The sequence below is a fragment of the Oryzias melastigma genome, linkage group LG1 (assembly GCF_002922805.2).
Source record: "Oryzias melastigma strain HK-1 linkage group LG1, ASM292280v2, whole genome shotgun sequence".
NCBI lineage: Eukaryota > Metazoa > Chordata > Actinopteri > Beloniformes > Adrianichthyidae > Oryzias > Oryzias melastigma.
This window is the reverse complement of record NC_050512.1, coordinates 12,484,201-12,496,618: the sequence shown is the minus strand read 5'-3', so window position 1 is coordinate 12,496,618 and position 12,418 is coordinate 12,484,201. Positions and strand designations below refer to the sequence as shown.

The following is a 12,418-nucleotide window of genomic DNA, read 5'->3' as shown; positions in this document are numbered from 1 at the left end:
TTAACCAGTTGTGTGTCTTTTGGGTTCGTGGCCTGCCAGTGCCTAACCTGCCTACTGTTGGGTAAAGGCGGTGTACACCCTGAACAGGTCTCTAGTTTGTTGTACAGCCACACAATTAGCACACATGCACACCTAGGGGCAATTTAGAGACGCCAATGAACTTATGAACATACGCATGTTATTGGATGTGAGAAAAAGACAGAGTGCCCGGAGAAAACCCACACATGAATGTGATGTTTCTTTTCTCTGATCAATCATTAATCATCAATCATCCGTATCAAAAATTCACTCCGTTTCCTGGAGACATGCAGACCTTTCTGTCTTTGCTTAATAATCCATGTTTAAACCAAATCTTCTAATTCATCACTCACTTTTTTCCACTTTCTCTTCCTTTTGGAGCGTCTTCCCAATTTCACCCGTCTGCTTGTGGCATTCTTGGACACTTTTAGGATCCACCCCTACATGCGGTGCAGATTCCTCACCAGAATGTTCTTTGGCATATGCCACCACATGAGGTTTAAATACTAAATTGAATGAGCGTTTCTTGGCCATCGCTATGCTGCATCATAAATAGCACAAATTACTGGCGTCTGTACAGCTGCGCACCATTTGTGAAGTTCACCACTAGCTTAGGTGAGAAAGTGTGTATTTTTGTTTTAACTCGGGGGCGGTGCTGACAGTGTAGATTCTTCCTTAAAAGGGATGTTCAAACTTTGTTACATCAGTTTGTGAGAACCCGCTCATTTTCGTGGGTTGGGATGGGCTGGTGCTCAGAGTGCAGGTTGGATTACTCGGAAAGCATGAATAGATCTAAATACTGCGTTAGGGTTGTTTATAGTGAGGAATAAACATTACAATAGACTTAAAAGTTCAAAAATTTGATATTTTAGCCCCTTTAACCATCATTTTTTGTAGTTTTTTTTTACACTTTTATTAAAGATCTTGAAATATATACAGGAGCTGTATGTATATATTTACATGTTGCTTTTTTATTGCGTGGGTGGATGGGAAAGGTAGTTGTCTATCCATGCTTTTATGTTATTTGTTTATTGTATATATTTGTTATTTTTATTGGAGCATATTAGTAGATGGTTTTATCAACTTTAGCACTACACTACAAGTTTCTAGTCATTCATTTTTCTGCACGGCAATCTCTTCTTAATACAAACAATACCACATATATACATAAATATTCTGTTGGGATTTGGGGGGCGCAGTTCACTACAATCTTGGTGCAAACGTTCATGTCCGCCCCTTTTTCGGTTTATCCAATCAACGAACGCGGAGCAAAAGTCTAAACCAATCAGCATCGACGGATGATAGTGAATGGAAATTCTTGTTTAGGAGTTTGAAACACACTAAAGGAGACTTCAAGAAAGAAAGTCAGTGATTTCGTTGCCGTATGAGTTTGAAACAGACCTAAATATGACCGAAATAGCTGCAGGAAAGAGAGCGCGTGCCATGGCTATTTGGGTATAAGAGCCATCTCTCTCCCTCAAGTCTGCGTCGAGCAGAGGAGGGTGGCAGGTGTTCAGCTGAGGGAGACATCGGCTCAGTGGGCTCTCCCAGCCGAAACAGGGAGACCGAGACAGGAGAAACCGCCTGAAACGTCACTTATTTGGGAGGGAAAACTCCAGTAAGTAAATATGACGCATTTGTAACGCTTTGGAGTGAGTGCTGGTAGCTTTTCACGACCGTCAAGGACTCCGGACAAATGCAGGAGGCTCCTGTGTCGCAGCGGTGGAGTAACACTGTTGCACGTACTAGCGACTGTTCTCCCCGTTAGACCCGAAAAAATACAACAATTTTTACCCCCCCCAGGCAGGAGTGAATCCATGCCAAGACGGAAAACTGCCAGAAATAGTTGTACTGGGGTATTTGTTGTTGCTTTATTACCTGTTGTGTGAGTATAATTCGAGCGCGCGCGCATCACGGACTTGTTAGCTTAACAGGAATCCTCGGAGGGAGTCCCCACTCTGGAAGCTGGAAGTTGCTGCAGTTTTCCCGCAGAAAACAAACAAGGAGTTAAAAAGTTAAACTGGAAACACAAGTTTGAGCCTCAGATAAGTGTCTGAATCCATCGTCGCTTCAACGTCGCTGCTGGAGAGGACTCGAGGGGGCACTTCTCACACTTTGCAGACCACATCCGACGGCTTTCCGTAGAGCTGATAAGTGGATTGACTCGACTTTTCTGTGTTTTTTATTTATATTTGAGGGTGTACAGTTATTTTTTAATCGCTTCTATGTTAATGCGAACTCACGGGACAAATCCCCGCTGAAGACATCACAACAAACAACCGTGGATTGGAGATATATAAGCCGATCAGTAAAACACACTCAAATGTATTAATTTTTTTGTTGCTCGGATCAATCCCAATGAAAAATCACTGCTCTGTGAAGCAGACTCTGGAGCTGCAGTTGTAAATTTCGTCTCCCTCCCTCACTAAAGCTGCACCACAGAGGGAAAGTACTCAGTCCTTCTCCTGCCTCTCATTCACTCCACTGCCCGCCGAGTTTTGGACGTCGGAGCCGGGCGCTGAGACGCGAGGATCCCGGTAGAAGCAACTGTTTTTTGTACTCCTGGAGCTCCCGTTTTTTTGTTCATCGCTGCTGAGGACGGTACTCTATTCCCGCACGAGGCAGGGACAGTTGTAGGCGGAGAGCAACCGGCGGACACTGCCCGGAGGATGAAGCCGCGAGGTACCCGGAGAGAACCCCGCGTGCGCGCGGAGGAAGCCCCCGCGCGGGGCACGCACGTGCGGATGAGCACCGGGACGGCCCGTAGCGGGAGCCGGCGACTGTTTCTTCACCTCCTGCTCCTCCTCGGCACCAGCTGCCACATGTTGCACGGTCAAGGTAAGAGCGGAACTCCCATCAATATTTCAAAATTGAAAGTAAACGCACAACATTTATTATAAAACCTGTGTCATAAACAGGCTATTACACAAATTTATGAAGCTGAACGACCATAAAAAAGCACATATAGGAGTTCTAGATTTCTCCATAAATTCAATATTTATTTTAGTTTTGCATTTTATGGTCCTTACATGACACATATCAGAGATTATCAAAGGAAGCGATTCACCTTAAGTTATGCCAAATCAAATCATTTTAGTTTTTAGATGACACATTTAAATTATGAGGATGTGTGTGTGTTCAGTTTTTAGGCTCTGATAATCCCCTTCTTAGTGTGTGACCTGCTTTAATAATGCTCTTGCTTTGACACCCAAGCATGTAAATGCACAGTTTGACACATTTGATTTCTGTTATGTCTCATTTAGTTCATGGGCTGCTGTTATGTTGACAGGTGTTACATGTTAGAGGTGTATTGATGGACATAAAGTGATGCAAACTATATGGCTCATACAAGAAAATGTGCATTTCTCTTAGCCATATACTGCAGTGTTGCTGGAATGAAATTAAACTGTGTCTTTGTGGCTGTTTGAATGCCGGTCTGCGTCTATGTGTGTGTCTATATATATGTGTGTGTGTCTCATGGGAGCATATGTGAACGGCAAAACAAAAGCCCAGAATAGGTCAGACTGGGTGTTGACACACACTTTTCTGTGGGTCACAGATGGCGTGGTGGGGTGAAAGTGAAGCTGAGACATTTTGGGGGGGTGGGAGTAAGAGGGAGAGAGAGAGACAGGGGGGTAGTCTCAGGAATGTGTGTGCATTTATGTGTGAGGAGAAGTGGGGGTGCGCTGTTGTAGAAGGCATGGGATATATGTGCGCTCCTAAAGTGCAGGAGAAGCGCTGCCTGGACCTATAAACAGAACATATAAGGGGGAGTAATGTGAGTGAAACTACGTTCACAACATCCAGGCAACCACTTTCAATGAAAAGTCTATGTAAACGTGCATGCATGGGTGTTTTGGGCGTTCAAAACTCTTGCATTCATAAATTGCTTCGCAAGATTTTTAGTTAGTTTTTGGGGTCTACGTACAAAAACTAGCTAAACTTTGACCAATCATAAACTCTGATTTGGTATAGCTAGCATCCTTTATAATTCAAGGAAGTGCCAACTATTTGAAAATTGATCATGAAGAAGATACTGGAACTACATGACACAAAGTCTTTCATATATTGGAATAGAATTGTGTAAGAAAAAGCCTGGATCATGATTTGCACCGCTTTAACATTTCACACTAAGCCCCTTCCAACTGTAGGTGGCAGCCAATGCCATGCACTAGTGAACAGTAGAAAAAGAAAATGAAGGCCCTTCCTGCTTGTCTAGTGTGAACACCAGGGGTGTACCAAAATATTAATATTGCAATATATCGCAATATTTAGTCCTGTGATTAATTCTTGATGGGTTCTCACTAAGTATCGATTTTTTATTTTCGTTTGAAGAGGCTGTAAAAGGTCATCGTCATCGTTTGGTGGGATGTTTCTTTGGAGGTAGATAGGGAGCGCACGTTGCAAGACTTGCTATCGCAGGTACCAATGTGCCTGGCAGCTATTTAAATTATTTAATTTTTGTTCGGTTGTTTACAATAATTTTGCACAAAGTAGTGGCACTGCTGTTCATGTTTAGTATTGTTAACAGTGGATTTTACAGATAATTCCAATTAATGCTTGTCAAAGGCATAGTATTACTGATTTCAGCAATGTTACACAAAATAAGACACAAGTTGTTTGTTATGATTGTGTTCAAGCTAAAAAATAAATGGGGATATATTTCCCCCCAAAATATGTGTTCGTCTATATAATGTGAGTTATGAGAGAGGATTTTTACCAATTACCACAGTATTGCGATATCATCGATATCGTGAGCCATGTATTGTGTATCGCATTGTATCGTGAGGTACCTAGTGATTCCCAGCCCTAATCAGAATAGAGTTGCGTAAGCAAAGCTTTAATCATGATTTGCACTGCTTTAACATTTCGCAATAAGCCTCATCCAACTGCGGGTGGCAGCCAATGCCATCCACTAGTGAAGAGTAGAAAAAGAAAAGGAAGCCCCTTCCTGCTTGTCCAGTGTAAACACTATGGTCTATATGAGCATTCAAGAATTCCCGTTTACCTTGTTCTTGAACGCACCTCACATGATCAGTAGCTTAAGAGTCAAGTGCGGCCAATAGGGCAGGTGGATGAAAGAGCAGTAGATGGAGGAGGGATTTGGAGAGAAATGCCTGTCAATCACACAGCGGCACCCTGCAGCGTAATCGATGATGACGACGGTATGACAACACTCCTGCGTGTCAAAAGTTGCTTCTTTTCCATCATGTCGTATGCGCGGTTCCCTCCCCTCCCTCCGCTCCCCCACTTCTTGATCTCCTTGATCCTCAGGCTGTAGAGTCGGCTTCTTCAATCCTCCCATTAATGTCTCCCCACTAACACCCAAGCAGCCACACCCCCACCTTTCCCACCACCAGCTCTTCCCAGCTGTCTTGGTTGAAGAGATGGAAAAGGAGGAGGGGGGGCGGGATTTAAAATTAGGGAAACGAGATTCAGGACAAGGCTGGCTGTGGTGACACTAGGGTGGGATTATTGATTTGAAAAACTGTGCCAGGTGGCCAATCGAAGGGTCTGGATTTTCTGAGCTCCGACCCCTCCATCTAGAATTTATTAAGAGGGTTTTATTTCAGGATGAAAAGACTGAAATTCATGAGGCAAGTTTGATCCCCCTGATCTTTTTCTGCTTTCTCTGTCCCTCTTCCACCATCTCTGCTTCGTTCACTCCCTTGTCTTTTTTTTTCTCATGCAGTTAATCGATGCCCACACCCCTCCCCATAAATGCGAGGGTTTATATGAGCCAACTCTCGTCTCCAGGAGCACATTTAAATAAGCTCATCGATCTTTCATTTTAGAGTTTAAGTGACGGCAGCATTTTACTGTCTCCCCCCTCCGCTCCTCCTTTCTCCTCCCCTCCTCCCTCTTTCCATGTGCTCACCTCCCCGCCAACCCTTCTTTATTCATAACTTATCTCTTGGCTCACCCAGCGCTTCCATGTCACTGAGTGGGCTCTGCTCCTCAGCTGGTTGACTTATTCGCACTTCCAGCATTGGTTGCAGACGGCGCCTTTCCTTAAACTTTACGTTCTGAATGAAGTCAAGGACGTGTCACAGTCGGTGTGTTTTAAAATGTCACTCCACACATCACTGAAAGACACTGTTCCAAATGCACTACCGTCTTTAGTATTGCAGCTAGAATATAAAGTAAAAAAAGTTGAAAGAATGTGTTTTGCCTTTGTGCTGAATTTGGGTTACTACTAACAGATATTTCAACGATTCACTAAATTATTAATCAGATTATTTTAGCAGCATCACTTTTGATTGTTTATAAAAAAAAAAATCAAACAAGATATTTCTAATTTAATCCTATATCTATCAGCTGCAAGGCTGCTGCAGCAAGGACATTTTTTTCAATACTTGTATTCGATTAAAAAAATATTCTAAGATGTATTTTGTCCTTCATATTTATGTCCTTCATATTGTGCCTGTTTTAAAGTGTGGGTGGATGAGTGTGTCTACATAGTTACTCCCCATCCACGTTCACTACATACATTGTGTCAAGTTTAAGCTGCTGTTTTGTACAGTAATACGGTTATATTTACAATCCCAAAGAGAGTAATTGGCTGAATTAGTATGGTTAAATTACTTTATTTCTCAATTTAAGGAACGTTTAAAACAAACTCCAGTCATCTTTTGAGCTATTTTAATAGCATTCCCAGTGGTCTTTTAATTCTGATTATGGCAATTTTAGACAAAATTTAAAAGAAATGTGTCATTTTCTAGGACATAGTTTCTGCTGAGTGGCAGTAATTCATTAGAAATTCACCTCTTAGTTGTGAGTGGGACCATTGGCGTGGTGTATCTTCGCCACTCTCCCTGTTGCTGAGAGCTTGGAGGAGGAAGCATGTGGTCTGCCCAGGGTATTTTTCACGTCACTGATATTTTTTTTAACTGCATTTTCTGATTCATAACAATTTCAATAACAACAGTTTCAATAAAGACATTCTCAGAATGCAATTTTAAGCTTAATTTCCTTTATTCATCATCAGAAAAATGCAATGCAATTGGTGTTTTTAATAAAAACATGTTAAAAACACCAAAAATACAAATCAAGTGGGTCTGTAAATACTTTTATTTAGGGTTCATTTCCTTCCATGAACTCTGCCTCTTCTTTAACTAGTACAAGAGAGGACTGCCACAAGAATGTTGACCCAGTTTGTTATGACAGAGCACCAGTACAATATTAATCAAATCTATCAGTCCGCGATTAGATTAGATTTGACGCATGCCGTTGGCTTACTTTGTCTACGGCTTAGTGTTGATTGGGCCACTGGGCGGTCTTATAGGGAATTGAGGTTGCAGATATATCTGAATGGTGGTCTGTGGACCGGAGAACATTTCTGCATTTAATGCCAAACCCTAAATCAAATAAACTGGAATGAGGCTTTACGCATGCACAAACACACACTGGCGCCCACATCCATGCAGAAGTTTTTACTTGCTCATCAGTGTCACACATTTGAAGCTGATGTGGAAATTAGTTTAACCATGCTGTAATGAGGAGGGTATAAATTAGAAACCTCATCTAAGTGATTATCACTGTCCAGCTGCACGACCCTGTAATGACTTCCACCTTCCCCATGCTTGTATCAAACTCAGACGCTATAGTAACAGAGCTTATAGCTTCTCAAAGTAAAACTCAGAAGTGGTTTGTTCAGGAGCCCATCTGTCAGAGAGGAAAAAGTAGCACATTTCATTACTTTATCTGTACAATAAATGGACTTTGATCTGGTTGTAGGGGATTATCGTTTTGGAGATATTAATCAGATTGTTAGTTGGGGTTTTTGGGTGTTTCTTCCCTCCCTTGTCAGTACTCATTTCTCGCAACACAGTCACTAAAGGAGAAGCTGTTGTAACTGTTGTTGAGTTAAAGCAAACCCACTAAAAGAGAGGACTCACTTTTCTTTTTTTTTGGCATTTTCCACTAATCTGCCCCAATATTCTAGCTTCAAAGAAACTTACAAAAAAAACAAAAAAAAACCAATAATTAAGACTTGTTTTGACACAAAATTATGTCTTACAAACACTAATGGCATTTATGTGATTGTTTTATGATAATTTGGGATAGTTTATTTAATTATTTTGCACTTACAAGTGCAGAATGTAACAAGCTCATTCAAGTTGCTCAACACATTCTAGTTTGAGAAGTTTGGAGCTTACATGCACAGCTGTGTGGTTCCTTCCACCACCGTGAGATCACAGTGCTCAGTTTGAGCTTTTTTTGCTGTGGGGGTGAAGGGACCAGTGAAGAGCGGTGGGCATAGGAAATGTTGTTGGTTTAATCACTCTGTAGACACTATCAGGGGTTTGAATTTGATGCCGGTGGCTTCTGGAATGTTATTTTGCCAGGGATGGGAAATGTGCTTCAGATCTAAAGATGACTAATTCGCTGCACACCAGCACTCTACCTGAGCTAAGCGTTTGGCCTTTCTGGATGCCTGAGACAGCATTACTAAGGTGACACAACATTTCTTTTAATTTTACTTGTGGCTGTGGGTAAATAAAGGTATGTTAATTTATATGGATTTTCATTATTAACAAATGAGAGAATGGGGGAAATATGTAAGTACTTTTTTGCCTCAGATATAAAAAAACTGCATTGTTGAAGTGACATTAATAAAAAATGTTTAATTTTTTGACTGTTTAAAAAGACAATTTTTACCAATTATCCCAGTATTGGGATATCATCAATATCATGAGCCATGTATCGCGTATCGCGTGATATTGTGAGGTACCAAGTGATTCCCAGCCCTATTCTGAACTAGAAGATAAATACGTTTTTTTTTATTTTTTATCTGACTTGCACTGCCGTGCGACGCTCATCACAGATCTGTCCTGGAGGGAAACTTTATTGACAATAACTGTTAAGGATGCTATGAGCGTTTTCATGTTTGCTGGACTTTATTATCACACATATCAAGAGCACATCTATCCTGTGTGGATTACTCTCATATCCGGACTGTGCTTTGTTCATTCATGACCCCAAATGACCCCAGGAGCAACACATTTTTTAAAATACTTCTGTACATGAAAAAAATGAAAGTTAGCACGTTGACAGTTCTCTTTTTGTGCGAAAAAAACAAAATATTTGTGAAAGTACCCTCATCAAGGGTGCGCTTAAAAATGAATTTTGTTTAATCTATGAGCTGTGTGTGTGACATTCAGTTTTATTCTCCGTTTATGTACAGGTTCCCACCAAAAAAAAAAAAATAATTTGGTCTGTTGCGCAGTTCATTTTTTTGTTAAATATACAAGAAACTTTTTTACATGATTTTGCAATCATATAAAAAAATGCATAAGGTTGGAGACAGTGTATAATTTTTTGTGACTTGTTTATTGTGATCGTTAACAAAATGAGTTTGCAGCATGACCAAATTCCATTCCTTTCTTTGCAGTAGCCCACAGGGTTAATGAATCTATTTCTGTAAGAGGATTGTGTTGACATAAGCGTTTTAAATGGGAGCATAAAGCAGAATATTACTAAAGTGATCCTCAAGGAAAACAATGTGCATTCATATCTGCTATAGTAAAATAAATAAATGGGCAGATTATAAAAAATGACAGATCTCATTCTTCATCACTGTTTCTTTCTGCAGCTCTAAACATACTGTGGTGGAAAAATTGTTGGAGAGAAAGAAATGTTTCAAGAATGTTTATTAAACAGAGTAGAGCAAAGTACACGCTTAGCAAGCATGGCGAAGACTGCAGAGTTCTGCCTGTGATGAAGGACGTTCGCATTTTATAGTCATACAAACAACTTTAATCAGGAACTTAAGATAGGAACGTGTCATATCTAAAATGGACAAGATGTTCTAATGAAATCAAAATGTTTATATATCATGATAGAATACCCTGGCAAGAAACAAACAAATCTTGTGAGTTCTAACTGTGTGCAAAAGTCGCTCACTAAATGTCATGGATGAAAACCAAGAAGGGAATGTATAATTTCCATTAAAGTACACTTGTTCTAGGCTTTAAAACAAGATTTTAACATTAACGTCATGAAAACTTCAAGAGAAACTAAAGCTGTTGCAAAAGAATGTGAAAAGTTAAGGAAAAAAAGCAAACAAATATTTATTTTGACTTGCATGTAAAAGGGTCTGTTTGACAGAAGTCAAGTTAGTTTGGTACAAACGCCCGGTATATCCCAGGGTAATGCTTAAAGTTTTATTTTTGATATTTTTATATATATTTGAGTAACATATATTATGATAATTGTGGCCTAAAAATAAATTATTACAAAAAACTTTAAACAATCACAAACCTTCCAAACCAAAATATTCAGAATAACTTTTTAATCACTTCTATTTGTCCAATCCTTTAGCAGGTCAAAATCAGTGGAAGAAACTCAGCTTTAAGACGGTAATAAGCATTGATACTCATGCTAAAGAATACTGAATCCTAAGCAATAATTTCCATATGTAAACATAAAGAGAAAACAGCACACATATGCACATATTCTCAAAGAAGTAAACCCAACAGGCTCTGGTTTAAAATATGTGTGTTTCACTGTTGTGGGACACACTCATGAGTAGCAGAAAAAAAACAAGAGGTGTATAACTTCTTAGATATTTATGGCCTATAAACACCTTTCCATACATCCAAATATATCAACAAACACCCCAAACTGTCAGGAAGAACCTAACAGGCTGTAATAACCATTGTCATAAAAAAACATTATACTATTAAATGCTAGGGACAAAAATGCTACAGCATAAAGTATTATTAAAAAAAAAGAAAAAAAGAAAAAAAATCTTAAAAACAACTTTCCCCCATCAAATTCATTGCAGATTCTCATTGCTATATTGCTACAGCTGGGCCAGTTATGAGCCAACAAAGCAGCTGACAAGGGCGACAACAATCCTTTGATGTTTTCTGGTGAAATTGTGCATTCCAGTTACAAAAAAAAAACCTGCTGAAAGGTCTGCTGGCATCCCCCTTCTGTGTCTTCAAACTGCAGCTAGCATGCATTCAGCAGATTTGAGGGTGCTGAAAAGCACTCCTTACAAATGTAGAGTTACTCCGTTTAACTATTGATCTGTGATCCATTGACATCTATAGTTAAACCACCATTACTCAGTCATTATATTATTCAGAATAACTCCTGTTCTTAACATGTTGCTAATCCTTATTTTTTTATATTTTTTCTTTAGTGCAAGTTGTTCAAGTTGTAAAATGACCAATCACATGTATTAATTAAAGTATGTGGTACTCCTTCATTGACAGATTCTCCAAAGTCTGTTTTTAAGTGGTAGGCGTGTGGACTTCCAACAAGCTCACTCCTGATTGGTGAGAGTGGTTGCCACTGAAACAACTCAGACCAATCACTACTGATGTTGTCCGGCTGCAACATGGCAGCATCCAAAATAGCAACTGAATTGACTTAATTTGGTTGGAGCCAGAAGAAAGTCATATTCTACTTGTGATGTCACACTCACTTGGCCCAGTTTTGATAGCTACATACATTTATATCTAAACTTTATATAATAGGAATAGATTGATTTAAGTATGTGTTCTCTTATGTCAGAATGTCCTAATATGACCTCTTCTTGATAGTCATTTAATACCAGCTAAATCTTAGGGGTTTTCTCCCATTCCTCTACTCTTTTAAACATTCTTTTCATTCGCTCTTTCGCTTTCATTCAAGTTCTATATGCCTCACTAATTGGACTCATTAGGTAACAATTGTTCTATTGTGGAAGTAAGAGTTCATTTAACTTCCTGAAACATTGATGTTTACATCTCTTATTGCTTGTTGGTGCCAAACTGACAACATCTTACACATCTATAATGGAAAAAAAAGAAATTATAAAAGTTGTTTGTGCGAAAAATAACATTTGGCAAAGCTCCGTCATATCTTCAAAAAGAACAACAACTTTTCCTGAAAAAGAAACTTTAAATCTGTCACAAAGGAGCAAAGTGGGATGTGTTTGTGTTATTTCACCGTCTCCCTGTAATGCAGCTTTATTTTTGGGTCTTTTTTGGTATCTATAGTCCTACTGTGTTGCTAGATTTTGTTGTGTTTTTTTTCTTTTTCTTTCGTTTTGCCTCTCACAATAAAACACAGAAAATGCTTCACTGCAGACAATGCAGATAGAAGGGAGTTTGATTATATTTTTTTTGCTGTTTTTTGTGGTCTGTCCTTTATTTTTTAAGGGTTTACCACAAAAAATAATTTTGTCTTGTTTGACTACTTAGCTGTGACTGTGTGAATGTACAAGTTACTACTAAGAAAACTAAAATGCAAATATTGTTTTACTTTTTAATCTTGAACAATAATTTAATCAGTTTGGAGTCTCAAAACTTTTTCTCTAGAGGTCAAGGCTGTTTTGTTTTTTGTCTATGCGAAATTTGACTGGAGTTCAAAGAAAAAAAGCACACGCCAACAGGAAACGCCATCG

General features: G+C 39.3%; 1 protein-coding gene across 1 annotated transcript in view; it reads left to right on the top strand.

The window, feature by feature from the left end:
* Positions 1-1,364: 1,364 nt before the first annotated feature.
* The window catches only part of sdk1a (sidekick cell adhesion molecule 1a), a 274,209-nt gene continuing 263,155 nt past the window's right edge, over positions 1,365-12,418 (top strand). Inside the window, exon 1 of the mRNA XM_024259668.1 lies at positions 1,365-2,856. Within this exon, the coding sequence (XP_024115436.1) occupies positions 2,688-2,856 (169 nt within the window). The 5' untranslated portion in view covers positions 1,365-2,687. The remainder of the gene's footprint in view (positions 2,857-12,418) is intronic.